This window comes from Prunus mume, linkage group LG1 (assembly GCF_029339155.1).
Source record: "Prunus mume cultivar Tortuosa linkage group LG1, ASM2933915v1, whole genome shotgun sequence".
NCBI classification, from domain to species: Eukaryota; Viridiplantae; Streptophyta; class Magnoliopsida; order Rosales; family Rosaceae; genus Prunus; species Prunus mume.
The window spans coordinates 13,309,586-13,328,431 of NC_142698.1; the positions used below are offsets into that span (position 1 = coordinate 13,309,586).

The following is an 18,846-nucleotide window of genomic DNA, read 5'->3' on the forward strand; positions in this document are numbered from 1 at the left end:
GAGAGTTTAGCACGAGCAAGTAACTGTGACTGATGTGTCGAACTGAATTTGGGCCGTTGGATGATCCAGGTGGCTGCATCGGAGGGATTATAGAAGCTTTTTTGGGGGTTCATAACCGACTTAAAATGGACCAAACCTAACTGTCATAGCCGAAAAGGCAAAGGAAACATAACGGTCCAGGCTCCAAGTAGATTAATAAGAAATACTTTATATATATATATATATATATAAAATTAAAACAATTTTGATAAATTACTTTGTGGGCCAGTCGTGACCTTAATATGTGGGCTCTGGGTTACCAAGTGGGTGGGTTACCAAGTGGGCCTTCCTTATATATGTGATTTTATGATATTTATATTTATATTTTTTGTTTCAAATTTTTATGATTTCTAATAATATATTGGATATTTCTCCCTCTCTTTTTTTTAAAAAAATATTGGAAGGCAAGAAACCCCTTGGGATTTCGAACCTGGGTGTCAAACAGGGGTGAAGGGGAGGCCACCACTGTGGTACATGCTCTTGACGGATATTTCTCTCTTTCGCGAATATTCTTCCATGCATTCATCTCTCGGTATTTTCCTCCTCATTTTTTAATAGTAAATTTAGGTTTTAAAAAAAATTTCACTTTTGGAAAAAGCCAAAATAACTTTCAAATCAAAGTCAAATCCAAAAATAAATAAGGGCAATTTTGTCTATTTTGCTGCAAAATTTCTCTCTGTGTTTTCAAAGTCTCCCTTTTTTAATTTATAAGACCATAGTCAATTGTGCAATTAACAATTTGTGACTAAACACAAATTATCAATTTATGATGTAGTGCTCGTTTGATATTGCTTATTTGGGGTGATAAGTGAGTTTTAAAAAAATTTGTGAAATCCAACATGTTTGGTAAACTATGAGAAAATCACTTATTGTTAAAAATTGTTGTGAGAGAAAGCTATAAGGGAAAGCAGCTAAGAGCATCCACAATCATGCTCTCTATTTTTCAGTTAAATTTTAGCTAAAAAGATATAAAATTTATTTTAGGAGCTCACTATTAAATTTAAATTTCAATCGTGCCCAAAAATAAATACTATAACTCTCTTTTGTTAATCTCTATTAAAAAATAAAACAAAAAATAGCATTAAATAAATGTTTGAAATACTCATTAAATAAATCAGCATTAAATTATAGGGAGCCACTAGGACGAGAAATTATAGAACAGTACGATATCACCAAGTCAGCTAGTGATACTTCCATTCAAAAATTGCCATGTGTATTATTTTTATAAGAAATTAAACTTTTTGTTCCAGCTGTATTTGAAACTCCAATTTTACCCTTTAAATTAAAATTATTAAAAGAAATAGAAGAGAAAATGTTCCAGCAACAATCGCTCGCCCTCAATCTCACTGTCGTGCCGTCGCACTACCTCCCATGGCTACTGTCCCCATCCTCTTATTTCATTCCTTTGTTTCTATATTTTTGCAATTAGATCACATCCCATCATTGCCCCTTCACAATTGTGCCGAGTAAGCTCATTTCTTCAACAAACAATACCGTGAAGAAGACCCAAATTCTGAAGAAGACCCAAATTTCATTTCAATTTGTTAATCAGGTGCATAGCAACTTGCCCAGTCTGCAAGCATCAAACCCATAGTAGCAAGTCTTTCAATCACGTTGTATGTGTTAGACATGAAGATATTATTGCGAGTTTGGTCACTCCGCCGACCTTTCGTCTCTCTCCTTGAAACTGCTACTTCTCTTTAACCCATAGAAGCACCTGCAAGATCTCTAATCATTGCAAATGGGTCCATATTCAAACAAAGAGGCTTTAATCATTATCAAATTGAAACACTAATTTATTGAGACTGTAAACACGAATTTTCTGCGACCAATGAGACAAGAACACGTGTGCAAAATAATATTTGTATTTATGAAATTTAGGGTGGAGGAACTGGCACGTATTTGTTGTGCTTGGTGACTCTTCCAAAGTGAGTGAAGAATACATAGAGTTTTCTGTTTCTTCTGAATGCTTGGTCTTTTCTCAACCCCTTCTTTCGTCTTGAGGCCTCATATTTATAGGCTCTTGCAGGATGCTTGATCTAAATAGCTTTCGTTCTTTAAAACCTTCCTTTGTGGTATTCTGATTTGATTTCAAATCAATTCCAATAATTTGGCAATTTAACCAAATTATCTTCGATTAATTGACTTGATTAATACTTGATTTAAATCAAAGCCAATCACATAAGATTATTTCCTTTAACTTTGTCATCACTTTGAACCGTTTGATGCACTCCGTCGGATGTTGCCACGTGTCACTTTTTGACAACTAATCCGATTTTGATGAGTCATACGCCACATGGGCGAATTATGGGATCCACAATTTAATCCACCAAACCATAAGTGTTTTCTTATTTAGTGGAATTTAATTCACCCAAAATTTCTTTGTTTACAGAGACATTTGAATGAACATCAAATAATGGAAAGACAGAGAGGGAGGGCCTTCGAATGATGGTGTCAGTGCGATGGTAGGGGTTGTTTTCATTTTCTTTGTTTTTCTAACAATCTTTTTTTAATTTTGTTGTGAAGGGTAAAATTGGAGTTGCAAATCCAGCTGGAACAATAGTTTAATTTCTTATAAAAATAATACACATGGCAAATTTTAAATATAAGTTATTCTATAATTTCTCCACTAGGACTCCCTTATCTCTTCTCAGATTTAGGAGCTTCTATAGGTCTCCCTATTTTAGGAGGTGAATAGGGAGCATGGTTGTAATTGTATTTTTACAATTCCTCCCTAAAATTTGTCTAAGGAGGTGGTTTAGAGAGCCCATTGTGGATACTCTAATGAAGTGCTTTCATTTTCTGATTATGCAGAGAATCGAAGAGGCGTTTAATGATTGTGCATGAATCATTTTTTTATTATGCGGGAATCAGTACCAACAACACTTTTAACAAAAAGTTTATCAAATGCCAAACTGTTTTCTCTCACAGCTGATTTCTCTCACAACAAATTTGGCAACGATTATTTTCACAACACAACAATGCCAAACTGGTCTGTAATCACTTGTCATGATAAAGAACATAAAAATAAAAAAAATAAAAAAAAGAAGCTAGCAAAGTCACTTAACGTCGATGATTTGTCATCGAAATGTTCTTTGACTATTGTAAAATGATGTATATGAACTTAACTACGGTCTTCCGAGGCGAATTTCATAATGATGTTTTTTTTTCTTTTCTCAAATTGTGTTCTGTTCGTTGTAGCCACAACATTTAGTAAGATTGTAAGGTATGTATTAAACAGCATGTGGTTGCGTTTGTTTTTTTGTTTTTTTGTTTTTATAAATATTTTTTTAATAGGGTGAAAATTACGAGATAATTACGAAATGTGAGTGTGTGTCGACCGATAATAATTGAATAAGATTTCACGTGGATTTTTGCTTTACTTCGTCTTTATCGGGCCTCATTCGGCCTACTAGGCTTTAAGGGATACTCTTGGGCCTATAAGAACATGGTCAGGCCTTAAAGTGCTTAGAGAATGATGGTTGACATGAAAGTGGATTAATTACCCCCAAAAAAAAACTTGAAAGTGGATTGAGAATCAAGGCGGGTGGTAGGTGCCTCATGGAACCCACCTGATTTTCTCTCTCATCTTATGTATGCTTTTAATTCTACTAATTATTTTTTTCTTTCCTTTCTAGCCAAAAGAGAAATCAAACTGTCGTTGTTACCATTTTTAAAGTTGATAGGTGCCACTTTCACCATCGAAAGTGATAAAGAAAAATCATTTATCTCTTATTAAGTTTATCTCCTTCATTTGATTAATCACTCTTGTTTCTATTTTGAAGTTGACTATATCCTATACCATCTTTGATTCTTAAATACATCTCTTGGTGTCAAGACCAATAATTAGTGGGAAATAATTGATTTTCATTACGAGTGATATGACTCTCTCTATGTGACTACACACGTGCACGGTGACTTCTATACATTGATGAATTGCATACTCCACATGTATTAATTATCAAGATTAATTTACAAACGTGTGTACGACTTATCTTAACATTTATGAGAGTCTGACAGTACTACATCATTATGCTAATATAGCACCATCTGTGGTATTGAATGGATTATAATTTGACAATTAAAACTCAAGTGATTTGCAAAATTCACCAGATTCGATTGATCCACTGAGTGGTTGAGTAGAGATTAGGTGCAGTGAACTTACCTTAAACTGAAAAAAACATACAAAATGAAGAAGAAGTAAAGGGACCCGATGCATGTGGCTCTGAAAACACACAACACAGGACGAAGGTTCCAAGTACCATGCACGAACCCATGACCCCGCCAAAACCTCGTTTATATTATTCTTCAAATCACATGGATTCCGAGCAAATATATTATCCAATAAAAGTTTTATATATTCGTAATTACATATATGCTTGATCCTCACACCCAAACAGCCACGATTGTTCTCGAAATTACATGGGTAGTAATTTTTCTTTCTTCAAAAGGATTTGTTTCTTGGACAATATATTTATGTATTTATTTAAGTATCAGGACCCGAATGCAATTTAACATAGAGTTTAATATTATGTTTTAGTAGTGAATTACAGAAGTTTCATGGACTAATCACCCCTTCACACCTCCATAAGAAAACTTTTGTGGTATTTTCTTACAATCATCACATTTCAAGAGTAGCACGTAATAAAAAAGGAGTGCTGCTATTTTCACCTCAAGTCTTATTTCTTCACTCACCTTATCTTTCCACCCACCATGTAAATTTGAAAAAACAAAATCTTATCTTTCCACCCACCATTATTCCTAAAATACCCTTGAAAAAACATAATCCTACTATTGAACATTCTTCTTACTATAGGTTTTCTTAAATTCGGAAGAATTTCAATTAGACTTAGGTTTTGATATGGATTTGGATAGGTTGATTTTGATGTTGTTGTTGGTAGGTAGTGGTATCGTTGTTCTTTAGGGAAGAAAAAGAAGGCTCCAGAACGATGGAGCCATTGTCAACAACTCATTCACCACCACCAAATCCCGCTAGCATGGATCGATCGGAAAAATATGGGGTGGTGGAAGATCGACGGCTGAGATCAGGAGATGGTAGATAAAGGGGAGGTCACCCCTACAACATTACGAGCTCAAAATTGGGTTTGCATACGAAGCCAAAATTTGGGGAGAGACAACAACATCAAACTCATTGATTTCTACATGTATACATTCATGGGTCCTAACCTGTTTCTTCTTCATCTTTCTATTTCTTTCTTTGTGTTTTTTTGTTTTGCTTTTTTCTTTTGGGCTTGTAATTTTGCAAAAGAGGAAAAGATGAGATATTGGTTGTTCTGTTTTTATTTTCTATCTTCCCCACTTGCAGCTTTCATGGTTTGGTGTTTGGTTGGACAAATGGACAATCACACAACGGTGAGAAACATAGAGAGGGGTAAATTTGTCTTTATAAGTCATTTTACAATAGGATAAATGTGTCTTTAAAATTTTAAAAATAAAGTGAGTGAAATAGCAGCACTCTTAAAAAGACATATATGACCTCTTAATTGGTGATATGCTTAAACATTCATATCTTTGGTAATAAAACCATATAAACTTTTGCATTAATTGTCAAATCCCCTCAAAAAGATGCAAAAAAAATCTATACATATGAGTATCTTATGTAAAATAAATGTGTAGCCAAATTAAAATTTAAGGACTAACTAGCCCTTCACACCTTCATAAGAAAACTAATAGTGATATTTTATCACGATTATCTCATCCCGTAATGAGCACGTTATCGATAAGTATAGCCAAAAATGGTAAAGTATCTTCACATCTCATTAACTTTGGTAAAACAAAGGTGTAGTCAAATTGAAATTTATGGCCAACCACCCCTTTCACGCCTCTCTAAGAAACTCTTAGTGATATTTTTTTACAACTATCTCATCATCTCGTGAACAGCATGTAATCGATGTATATAACTAAAAAGACGTATACAACCGTCCCATCCGATAACTTTTACCCCCACCCAGTTCAATTGTGGGGGTCAATTATGGGATTACAAAGCTAGATACTTTCCATTTTTATACAATTCATCTGCAAGATAGTGCCCATAGATCCCGGGACATTAGATATAGATATTAGAAAATCCCAACCTAACAGCTTTTAACCCATCTCAGCAGTATAAAAACAGAGTCAACACTCTGTGCTACATGCCTGTGTGCCTACACCTAACTAGCTATACAACAACACTCTTCTTTCTACCCATACACACTCCCATACGCAGCTCTTATCTCCTTTTTCATAACCTCAATTTCCAAAAGAAACCAGAAAATGTCTCAGAGAGCCAATCGCCACCAGAGAAGGCCATCCCAGAGCTTGTTCGTGTCCCCTGACTATCTTTTGGCTCCTCTTTCTGATGATGCTGCAGCTGCAGACAAGGTGGCTGATGCTGCCGCTGCTGCTGCTGCTGCAGTATCCGGTCATGCTATGCCGCCGCAGCCTGTAACTCCCCCTCTGCCGCCAACCCCGAAAGCTGCAGAGACCAAGGAGGTTCCGGCCACGGACAACCAGAAAACTGCAGACGCTGCTAACTAAACCCAATTGGCGGCAGACATATTGTTCCGTTTATGTTATGTTGCGTTTTGGTTTTGCTGTTGTTATGTGTTTGGGTTTGTGATTGTGATTGTGAATGTCTCAAGAATTGAGCATTGTCATGGATGTTGAGAATCAAAGATGAATCACATTAATGAGAAAGTTTCCTTTGATTTAATCGGTTCTTATTATGAATTATTGCTGATCTTGTGTTTATTTTTATCTCTTTGGATCCAATGTGGAGGCTCATTTGAGCAGAGTTATCTGTCCAAATATAAATTAATGGGTGTCTTGTATTTTTTTGTTGGAAAAAATTAATGAAAAAAGTAAATATTAGAGCTCAAGAGTTCTCTGGGCTCTGCACTGGGGCAGTGACTGAAAGTTTTGCTGCAAATCCAAGAATTGGGGAGGTCCTTACAGCTTATTTATATATAATGTATATTGGCAGTGTGTTTGGGATTAAAATTTAAAAATGGCTTGGGAACATGTATTGATTCTTTCAATCTTGGTGGAGGCTTGGTTGACCCTGCTCTGGTGGTGTAAAGGTGTCCTGGGTTTATCCTCACAAACGTGATTCACGTGGAGAGAAATAAGTAGATGAAGATATACACTTTGTTACATGTAAGTTTTAATCTTTTAAATTAAGACTTGTTAATCATATCTCGCAAGTTCACAACTATGATCAAAAGTGCATCTATTACCTATTATAAAACAATGCATTAAAGAGATCAGTTGTCTTATGAATGCTGAGTTAAGTGAGTAAAATCTCATAATTTGTTCATCAACGCGATGAGATCAAATTAAGCCACGTGTTAGTGGGGCAACACATGCTCAACACGTGAATAGCGAATTACAAATCACAATTGAAACCTTGACAAATTAAGAAGACCTATCATAAAATAAAAAATAAAAATCCCAACTTCACTCCTAGATGCATCAAGCATTAGAAATATATATTTATAATAAAGTAAAAACAATTTAGTCTCATCCAAGATGGGCCCATAAAGAAAGCGAAAATAACTTTACTGAATGTCACATTCCGCTTCTAATTGTAATGTTGAGCGTATGTTGTTGATGCATTCCTATTTGATCTGGTCCCAATTTGGATAAGCATTAACCTTATTTTGCATTTTGTCTGTGGTCCATCTTTCACAAGCCCGCCATAAATTGTATGTACATTTTTTGCGTTTGTTGAAGGGCATGTCAGTTTTGTCCAGATATTGTACAGCCTCAAATAATATGTAGATTTGTTTTTAATGTGTCCGGCACACTGCCGTATTTCTCTTTAAATAAGTTATTCTCCAAGACCAAACTAGATGATCATCTTATATCTTCTATGTTAAATAATCATTCTCTCAAGATAAAAACAGTACAAATAGTGCTTACCTAAAAATTGATGTAAGGTTGGTATCGAAAAATTCTAATAATAGTGAAAATGCTTATGTTTTTTTTTATCCCTTCTGAATTTGGGACAAAATGGAGTTTGGTCAAGAGGATTAAGTAAGTCTTACTATGCATGAGAGTATAGTCTTTGAAGTAGTCTATTCTCATACTATTTAGAGTAATGAGGTCGAGACTCGAAGTAATTATGTAGTTTACTCTCCTACCGCTTAGAGCAGTGCGATAGAATCAAAACCCTGATAGAATTCAGTACCATAAAATTCATTGAAATAAGAAACTAAATCGAGAAGATCTAAGCTTCTTTCAAAAAAAAAAAAAAAATATCTAAGCTCGAGACCCACCTCAATTAAGTATTATTTGTTCAATTATTGAGAACACTAGTGTAGCTTAGGGAGGGTGAATGGCTTTCAAAAGTTCAAAACTAGTTGAATCATGTGGAGGAATGTGCTACCTAATTTTTTAAAATTTTATTTAATTTAGATAAAAGTAGTGACCAATTAATAATTCAAATTAATATCCTAAAGGTGGTAGCGTTGTATCGACGCAGGAAAAAGAATCTCTGTGGACCCGGCCCGTGTGTGATTTAGTTATTACCTTTTTTCCTGTCTAATTATTAATTTAAATAAGTGACTTTGTGAATAAATAAATAAAAATTATCCCAAGATTTCACTGTTAATCCAGCAACAACAGTATGTCAACGACCAAAAGATCTATTCAACGTCTCATCAGCTTCTCTGCTTATCAGCCGAGCTCATACAGCCAAGCCAACAGTAAGGAGCTTCTGGTGGATTTATTTTTTATTTTTTATTTTAAAACCGTATAAATATATCGAAGGGTTATATATAGTTTGTTGCCTACCTTCAGTTTATTTGAGACACTTCACCAACTAAAAATACAACTAAATGAAGAGAAAATTCATAAACAAACATGTCATTATGACTATTCAACAAACAATGGAAACAAAAATTTCGAAGAAGATTTTGTTGGCATATATTCACTCACCTAGTCACCTTACTAGATTTTTATGGATTAAACTTCAATGGTCTTTCCTTAATTGCTTGAAAATAAAAGATAGAGATAAATTGTGACAATTACTTACTATGTAGTTCCTTATAAAAGTATATTGATATATACATATATATATATATATATTGTGTCGCAGTTAGTAAAATGAGAGGGAAACTCACACACATGAATATGATGGGGACTTGAACTCAAGACTCCTTGGGAGCACACCAAAGGCCTGAACCAATCCAACTAACACTTCATTCGTAAAATATATTAATTTATTCACATTTGTTAAATTGTCATTAAATTACATACAATAACCTTTTTTTTTTCCCAGAGATATTTAGTTATATGATCCCAAGTCTCTACATTTAGCATTGGTGCATTTACATGCATTTAAAAGAATGCAAACCATTATATTAATCTAATGATTTTAACAAGTCTACTTCAGCAAACTTGTATTAAACTAAAAATTAATTAATTGCACCACATTATTTCCCCAGCAACGCAACCCTCCACTATTCCTTCCTCCCTCCCTCCCTCCCTTTCTCTTTCTCTCTCCCTCTCACACTGCCAGCCATGGCCATGGCTGCCATCTTCGTCTCCCTCCCTCCTCTCTCCTTTCTCTCATTCCCCCACTCCCTCCCTCCCATTTGCAAAACAAAGAGAAGGACTTATGTACATAGTATTGTACAATCATGGAGAGAGGAAGATATGGGTTTTTTGTTTATGATTTTGCAAGTGTAATTTTGATGTTGAGACAATAGTATTAAATATAAGAATTTGATATACCCATTCTTAGCACTAGTGATATAGATAAACCTTACACCATTTAATTTCTATAAACAAACCCAAAAAAAACTCAATAAATGACAGCTGACCATACTGAATTTAATTTTGATCAACCCCAAAGTAACTTAAATGGATTTTAAGTGTGTGTAATGATGAGTTTTAGGGGTGTTTATAAAGTGTTTTGGGTGTTGGGTTTTTTTTATAATTTCTCTATGAAAACTTTTAATTTTGATTATTAAATTACTTTGGAGCTGGGCTTTGTTTCTAAAGTCCATTTCATATATGATTTTTTAATATAATTGAGGTCCCTATATTGGGTTTAATAGTGAATATCTTCATTTTTAATCAAAGAGAAACTTCATTAGATAAACTTCAACTGTATAATTAAAGACATCAACAACGCATCTAAAATATCAATATCAAAAGGGCAACAAACTAACATTCTAAAAGCAAAATTAACGCGGACAAAAGTCGCACTATAACTAGCAGCCCACATCGTCACAATTAACTATAAGTCTAAACAAGGCCCGTAAATGTAAATTAACCAAAACCCTAAAACAACTCATGAGCCTAAATGAATCCTACCACCACTACCTAAAAAAGCGTTGTCGCTATCACACCCACCACCACATATAAGAACACTTGAATTGGTTATTGATATGTTGTGACTGTTTTAAATTTATAAAATATTTTGATAAATAGTTGAAAATTTGACCCGTCCATGCTAAGAATCTTAACTCTACCAGAGAGCGTTAGTCAATAAAATTATAAGTGCCATAAAACATTGGCATAAACATTTAATAAAATAATTAATTTTTTTGGTTATAATGGAATAGATATGGACGCTTGACCTATTCTTATCACAATTCATTTCATCATCTCCCTAAACCTCGAAATTTGAAAAAAAAATCTCAAAGATGGAACAAAAAGTTGACCAAACGAAAAAAATAAATATAAAATGATGTTATTATTACTCTCCAATTTAATCCGTCTCCGACTTTCTTTTTGCCTCAGTTAGAAAATAAATATTTTAACGAATTCATTCACCAATGGTGGCAGTTTGTTAATTTTATTTTTTGGATGCTATTTTAAATATATATATATTTTTTAAAATGATAGGTTTTGTAATTTTCTTTTTTGTTGGTATAGGTTTTGTAATTAGAATCCTTCTTAAAAGGCGGGTGCGGTAAATATAAAGAGGGAAAAAGGAATAAAAGAGGAATGGCGAGTCCATATCTAATAAGCCGAGTGTAGGGAAGCCGACTTAAGCAAGCCATCACGCATCCACAGAGGACAAAGCTCTCGTACAAGTCGTGGCGGCACGCCATTGGCTGAACCGTGTATTAGCCGCTCCTCTATCATACGATCAGCTCCACGTTGTCAATCCTCTGGCATCCAGAGAGCCACCGGATATAAAGGGGCTTAACATTCCTTCTGCGAGACACAGCTAGTCGTCATCGGAGGAGAGACCATTCCCTATATCTTCTCCTCCTTCTTCGTCGCCAACAACACCCGAACAAAGAGAAAAGATGGTCAGTTTTTCACTCTTTCCGGTCCATTTTACTCATCTGGGGTTATGACCTTAGTATCTGTTTGGCTGCTGAGAAAATTTAAAGAAAATTAAAGTAAATTAAACGATTTTTAATTTTTTTTTCTCTGATTGCGATTTCGTAGCAGCCAAACGGATCATCGGTTTGATTGATTTGTTTGTTTATGCCGGTTGTGGTCGATCTGATAGTTAAAAACCAAGCTGGCTGGAATTTGAGCTCATTTACTGTTTATCTCTGCATCTCGTGCTCTCAGATCTGTTTTGATGTTGAATGTTTGATCGCGATTTGCTTTAGTCTAGATTGGTTATTTGTTGCCGAATTTTTATCTGATTATTGCTGATTGGAAATGTTATGGATCTACTATCTGTAGCAGATGGGTTGGGATGGTCCGTGTTAGATTTAATTGTTTATTTTTCTTATGATATGTTATATCAATGATTACTTGGTACTTATTGTGTAATATTGATGGTCGATACTAAGTCTTCATGTTTTATTTATATTAAACAAATTGTTGATCTATTTTTTTTGTTAGCTATGGATGTGTACGCGCGTTGTGGTTGAGTTAATTTCACATGGGTCGGACCAAAACTAAACAAATAGAAGTGCACTTTGTGTCTGTTTTTCGGAAGGGGTTCATGAAGGAGTTTGAAATGGATAACTTTTGGTTGTATTGTTAGGATGCTTAGACATTGAGGGGGATTTTAATTTTAAGATCTTAGCATGAAAAGACTTACCAAGGATTAAAAAATTGTGTGCATTTCAGCTGCGTTATGCCCTTTTTCTGTTGGAAATGAAAAATTATGGGTTGGTTGAGAGTGCGTATAGACCGTTTGTTTTTGCTTGTGGAGATTCATATTGTCTTGGTAATTTTGATTTGTTCAAATATATTTTTAATTTAAATTATGTATCTCCTATTATATTGTGATGTTGCTGTCTGATCTTTGCTCATTGCATGCAATTTACAGGCCAACGCAGCATCTGGTATGGCTGTGCATGATGATTGCAAATTGAAGTTTTTGGAGCTTAAGGCCAAGAGGACCTACCGCTCAATTGTTTTCAAGATTGAGGAGAAGCAAAAGCAAGTTGTGGTGGAATCTGTTGGTGAACCAACAGAGACCTATGAGCAGTTCGCCGGAAAACTTCCCGCTGATGAATGCCGTTATGCTGTGTTTGATTTTGATTTCCTTACACCAGAAGGTGTCCAGAAGAGCCGCATATTCTTCATTGCATGGTAATGCCAATTCTTTAATTATTTTCGATTATGTGCTTACTTCGTTGTCTAATCATCTTTTATATAAAATTCAATTGCTGTTTTTATGAAGGTCTCCTGATACATCAAGGGTGAGAAGCAAGATGATCTATGCAAGCTCGAAAGACAGATTTAAGAGAGAGCTTGATGGAATCCAGGTTGAGTTGCAAGCGACTGATCCGACTGAGATTGGTCTTGATGTCATTAAAAGCCGTGCCAGCTAGATAATCATAGGCTATTTGGTTGGGAGTGTTCTTCCCTTCAGCCTTTTGTTACTTGCGTGGAATGTTTATACATTGTGGGATGGCGACTTGGCTAATGATGGCATGAATTTCCAAGTTTCGCCATTGTTTCTTATTCGTTTTGAACAAGTGTCTGTGGTTTCCGGTATATCATATGATATGTTTATTTGATAGAACCTATTTGTTGAGTGGCTGCTTTAGTAGCCGCATGTCAACAAACTAATATGTAGCTGTTTGTGGTGGGTTTAGACGACACCTTACTCTTTTCAAGTGTTGTATATGACCCTTGTCATTTTACTTTGGAGCAGTATAAAGGAGCTTGCTTTATGACCTTCCTTCTTGCTGATTTCTTGGCGTGTTTTGTATTCACCGATATGGATTTTTGATCTATCTAATGGGCTGTTTCTCAGGAGTGGTTCAATGAACCATTTGAGTGTGGTTTTAAGCAGATGATGAGTTCATGTGGAGAAATACTTGCTTACCCGTTACATTGCCCCCGTTCTTCCTATCTGCATTTTTCGTTGATATGATTATGTGGCCATTTCAATTTTCATGTTACATGCCTTAGTTGTTGTGAGTGTAATTGTTACAATGACGTCGTACAATCAGGGCAGAGCCGCACAGCCACGTGACCCTTAGATCAAGGGCAATAACTTACCTGTCCCGTTGTTGCATATCCCTTGTGTCTGTCTCTCTCGCCGCATTGGTAGGCAAGTTTCCCTCCCGTTGTGGAAATTGCCCTTGCTACTTCATTCTATCGTCCCCGTCAAGGTGGATGCACGTCACTTTCATAGGCAAGTGTTTCCCTCCAGTCGCTGAAACTGCCCTCGCTACTTCGATCTATCTTCCCAGTAGGGGTGGACACGTGGCTTCATTAGTTAGGTAGAACAGCTCAATCATAAAATGCTTTGTCAGTTTTAGAGTCATACCTACATTGTTTCAAATCTAGAATTTTGTATGACCTTCAAAAAATTTTGTAGGGTCATGACTCATGAAAGAAGTAGATTGATTATGCATATTTGGAATTTATCTTAAGATTTTGTACTACATAGCAGGGGGCAGTTTGAGTTTTTCTTCTATGACTTTGTACTCGATGAGATAGTTGAGTGAGAAATCTCTCTTAATTTGTAGGGTTCAATTTTACCCATTTTGTGTGACGTGAATAATAGTCTAAATCATTCTAAATTATTAAGATAATCGTAATTAGTAAGATAAGAACTAAAAAGTGACAAACTTTTGCCAATCAGTTCGTATTGAGGCAAGGAGAGAACATCAGCTTAGAGAACTGTCAACTGTAGGAAGCTCACCAATACGACGTCGTATGGGTTTCCTCTGGAGCCTCTCCTGGCATAATAAAAGCCAAAAAGCATACCCCCCAGGACGAGGTCCAAGAACAACAGCAACTTATCCGTCCCTCGCTTTCTGTACTTCAAGTTGTTTGTTCACCCGTTAACCTTAAGCAGCCAAAAGCTAGAGAGTTTTCATTTCAGCTGAACTTAAAAGCTGCTTTCGTTAAGCTCTACCATGGCCTAAGCATCTTATGTGTTTGTTGAATTGCTTCAATGGCTCTCTCCTTCTGTCTCAAATGCTATCCTTGGTCTTTCACACACTCCATAACGCGGACACCGCCACCGCCTCTCAAACCCTTCACTTCTCTCTCTTTCCCGCTCCTTCATCACCATGACCAGCTCGTCACCTACTCCTCACTCTCCTATTCAACCCCTGTCTCCACCCACCACCTCCCTCCAGATTTCACTCCACAGCAGCTTCTCGACACCCTCCGTCGCCAGAACGACGAGTCATCCGCGCTTCGCCTGTTCGACTGGGCCTCCAAGCAGCCCAATTTTACTCCCAATTCCACCATATACGAGGAGGTTCTTCGCAAGCTCGGAAAGGTGGGGTCTTTCGAGTCCATGAGGAACATCTTGGACGAGATGAAGCTCGCCGGTTGCCAGATTAGCTCAGGTACTTTCTTGATTTTTGTTCAGAGCTATGCGGCGTTTGATTTGTATGATGAAATTCTTGGTGTTGTGGAAATGATGGAAAATGAATTCGGATGCAAACCAGACACTCATTTTTACAACTTCTTGTTGAATGTTATTGTTGAGGGGGACAAACTTAAACTAGTAGAAACTGCGAATATGGGTATGCTTAGTAGAGGAATTAAGCCGGATGTTTCCACGTTTAACATTTTGATAAAGGCTCTTTGTAGAGCTCATCAGATTAGGCCTGCCCTTTTGTTGATGGAAGAGATGTCAAACCATGGCTTATCGCCGGATGAGAAAACGTTCACGACCCTAATGCAGGGGTATATTGAGGAAAGTGACATGAAAGGTGCACTGAGAATGAGCGACCAGATGGCAGAATACGGGTGCCCTTGGACTAATGTGACTATTAATGTTTTGGTTAATGGGTTTTGCAAAGAGGGTAAGGTTGAGGAAGCGTTGAGTTTTATAGAAAAGATGTCGAATGAGGGGTTCTCCCCGGATCAGTTTACGTTTAATACGTTGGTGAAGGGGTTGTGCAGGGTGGGGCATGTTAAGCATGCTTTGGAGATCATGGATGTGATGCTCCAACAGGGATTTGATCTGGATATTTATACGTATAACTCATTGGTTTCTGGGTTGTGTAAGTTGGGTGAGATTGAAGAGGCAGTGGAAATTCTTGATCAGATGGTTTCCAGGGACTGTTCCCCAAATACCGTCACATATAATACTCTGATTAGCACGTTGTGTAAGGAGAACCGGGTTGAAGAGGCAACTAAACTTGCACGTGTTCTTACTAGCAAGGGAATCTTACCTGATGTTTGTACTGTCAATTCCCTGATTCAAGGTCTCTTCTTGAACAGTAATCATAAAGCAGCTGTGGAACTGTTTGAGGAGATGAAGATGAATGGATGTCAACCTGATGGGTTTACTTACAGTATGCTGATTGATAGCTACTGTTCTAGAGGGAAGTTAAAGGAGGCTCTGAACCTGCTGAAAGAAATGGAGTTGAGAGGCTGCGCACGAAATGTAGTTATATACAATACTCTCATTGATGGATTGTGTAAAAACAAGAGAATCGAAGATGCAGAGGAGATTTTTGATCAGATGGAACTCCAGGGGATTTCAAGAAATTCAGTGACCTACAACATCCTTATTGATGGCCTTTGTCAGAGTAGGAGGGTGGAGGAAGCTTCTCAGCTTATGGACCAGATGATAATGGAAGGCTTGAAGCCTGACAAGTTCACCTACAATTCCCTGCTCACATATTTCTGTAGGGAGGGGGATATAAAGAAGGCAGCAGATATTGTTCAGACAATGACTTCAAATGGGTGTGAACCAGACATAGTCACATATGGGACCCTGATTGGGGGGTTATGTAAGGCAGGTAGAATTCAGGTTGCAAGTAGACTCCTCAGAAGTCTGCAGATGAAAGGGTTGGTTCCGTCTCCACAAGCGTATAACCCTGTAATACAATCACTATTTAAACGAAAGAGAACAACAGAAGCCATGAGGCTTTTTCGAGAAATGATGGAAAAAGGTGATCCTCCAGATTCTATAACATATAAGATTGTCCTTCGCGGGCTTTGTAATGGTGGAGGACCAATTGCAGAAGCAGTTGAATTTGCAGTTGAGATGATGGGGAAAGGATATTTACCAGAATTCTCATCATTTGCTATGCTGGCCGAAGGACTCCAAGCTTTATCTATGGAGGATACCTTAATTAACCTTGTTGATATGGTCATGGAGAAAGCAGAACTTTCAGACAGAGAAGTTTCCATGATAAGCGGTTTCCTCAAAATTCGTAAATATCAAGATGCATTGGCCACTCTTGGTGGTATCTTGAATAGCGAAAAGCCCAAAAAATCTTATTGGCAAAGATGATTTTACTCTGAATCACTTTTGAGTATCATCCTCTAGTCCAATAGAAGATGCAACATAGATGTAGTAAACAGAATGAAGGGTTTTTGGAGGATGATATGCGCAGAGTTAGGAAGCTTGAAATCGAAACATTTAGCACGGTTGGCTTTCATTGGCCGGCTTTGTGGAAACCATCACTTCTACGTCCCCATCTACAAAAGGGAAATTCAGGTACTGTCTTGGAAATTTTAAGATAACTCCACCCGAAATGGATTCGTCCTCTCTTTTGATACCCAATCTTCTAAGCTGTTGTAGCAGAATTGAGGATGTAGAAGTATTGCAGATCATTTTTCAAGCGTATTATTTGCCATCCCTTCTTGAGGGTGTTTGTGTTTATTAAAGATATCTAGAATAAAGAAACAATAGTTGGCTTACGGCGTGAGTTTTTGAAAACAATGGTAAACAATGGGATTCATGGTGATATAACTTGAAATCACACGACTGCAACTTCTCAATTTATGTTGCGAATTGCGTGTGCTAGGTTTTACACTTATCGATCAAGGCCCAGAAGAAGCAATTAAGCATAATATCAATTTGGAAACATATATAAAGCAACAAAATATTTCAAACCTTAAGAATAGAGCTACAGGTTTTTCTGCTGTGTCTCACCTATTCACATCGTGTTTATAACATATTGAGTAACCCAGCCCCTATTGTGTACAACGGGTGTAGGTAAGTTTTTCTCCGAATGCAGACGTGTATAACGTCTAGCACAAACATGTTTTATATGGGGTATGAGTTGTGCCTCATGCCGTGCAGTGACCTTATAAGATTGCATAGCTTTCTTAAAGTGGGAACCATCAGATTTAACGTTGTTAGAAGAAAATTTATTCATATTAGAATCAGATCCTCCTCCTCCTAAGTCGCAGGTGAATCTCATGCTGGGTATCTGCTTTCGTCTCAGCCACGGTGAGACTTATTTCAACACTCTCTCCTGGTTTGGAACTTATTTCATGCTGTCCTCATTGTGAAAAATATACCTAGTATATTTTTTTAACTATTCTGAAGAAGATTTTTTTTTTCTCATACAAACGATATTCTACTTTAATCTAATCAAATCCTACACCACCTTTATTTTTTTTTTTTGGTTTTTTGGGGTGGTAAAATGTGTTTGGATTTGCCTTATTGGTTTAGGTCACAAAAAATTTAGCACATTCTCAGTTTGTCATCTTACACTCTAAATTTAACCTAATTTTATTTTAAAATACTCAAGGCTGCAGAATGACGCTACAAGCAACTACCAATATTTGGATATCATAACATTAATTTTGGGAAAAAGAATCAAGTTCTTCATTCTCCACCAACCTTTGAAAAGTAAACTTTTCGTTTGTTTATTGGACGGTTTACATCTTTTTAACCTAATCAAAGAATTCATCTAAAATACAAACATTCAGAAAACTAAAAATTAATCTAATTGTATACAGTATTTGCATGAAGATTTTGGCACATGTTAAGTGCATAGAGTTTTATTTACTATTTATTAATTTATATTAAAGCATAAGAATAAAGGACTAGTATCATGGTACTAAAACATTTATTAATCTTATAATGAAGTATATATTAGTCCCCTTCTATTGAGGGATTTCTCAAATTATTTGAGGGATACCTTTTAGGGTACTCTACGAATTTTTTTTCAACGATCCAAACCATCTATTTTTTAAGTATACATTCGTAGATCATCCTTGCAAAAAATTAGACAAATCGGAAACCGTATCGATATCCAATTGTGTCCTATAAAATCAACGAACATGGTGCTTCAAGAAAGTACTAAAATTTCAATAATTTAATAGAGTTGTCAAATGATATTGGATTCAAGTGATTTTTTTTGTAGAGATGATCTTTGAACAAGTACTACAAAATAGACGGTTTGGATGAATGAAATACAATACAGAATGAGCCTCACAAGAGTGTCCCTCAACTAAAGCTCCCTATATATATATATATATATATATATATATATATATATATATATATATACATACATAACCAAATATGATAGTGACCATTGGTGATGGGAGATTCCTATTTGTCATCTTGATGACATAAGAAATGGTTCAGTTGGATTATAATTGATAATTTGATAACCACACCTCACGGGCATTGCTACACAAGTAATTAAACATATG

The 18,846-nt window shown here is 36.2% G+C and overlaps 2 protein-coding genes across 2 annotated transcripts; both read left to right on the forward strand.

Moving 5' to 3' along the window:
• Window positions 1–11,161: 11,161 nt before the first annotated feature.
• On the forward strand, window positions 11,162–13,145 carry LOC103339800 (actin-depolymerizing factor 2-like). Its single transcript, XM_089046093.1, has 3 exons — window positions 11,162–11,306; window positions 12,290–12,555; window positions 12,647–13,145. Exons 1-3 carry the CDS (start codon window positions 11,304–11,306, stop codon window positions 12,795–12,797), a joined length of 420 nt encoding a protein of 139 aa, XP_088902219.1. The 5' UTR covers window positions 11,162–11,303; the 3' UTR covers window positions 12,798–13,145.
• A 921-nt stretch (window positions 13,146–14,066) lies between these two features.
• MEE40 (Pentatricopeptide repeat (PPR) superfamily protein) lies at window positions 14,067–17,175 on the forward strand. The gene has a single exon (XM_008243140.2). The coding sequence runs from the start codon at window positions 14,378–14,380 to the stop codon at window positions 16,682–16,684; it is 2,307 nt and encodes a 768-aa protein (XP_008241362.2). The 5' UTR covers window positions 14,067–14,377; the 3' UTR covers window positions 16,685–17,175.
• Window positions 17,176–18,846: the final 1,671 nt, after the last annotated feature.

Excerpts from the sequence above, each read along its gene's own strand:
- LOC103339800 (XM_089046093.1), top strand. Across the intron at positions 12,556-12,646 it reads CGCATATTCTTCATTGCATG|GTCTCCTGATACATCAAGGG; the intron begins GTAATGCCAATT and ends GTTTTTATGAAG.
- MEE40 (XM_008243140.2), top strand. The coding sequence starts at position 14,378 with ATGGCTCTCTCCTTCTGTCTCAAATGCTATCCTTGGTCTTTCACACAC.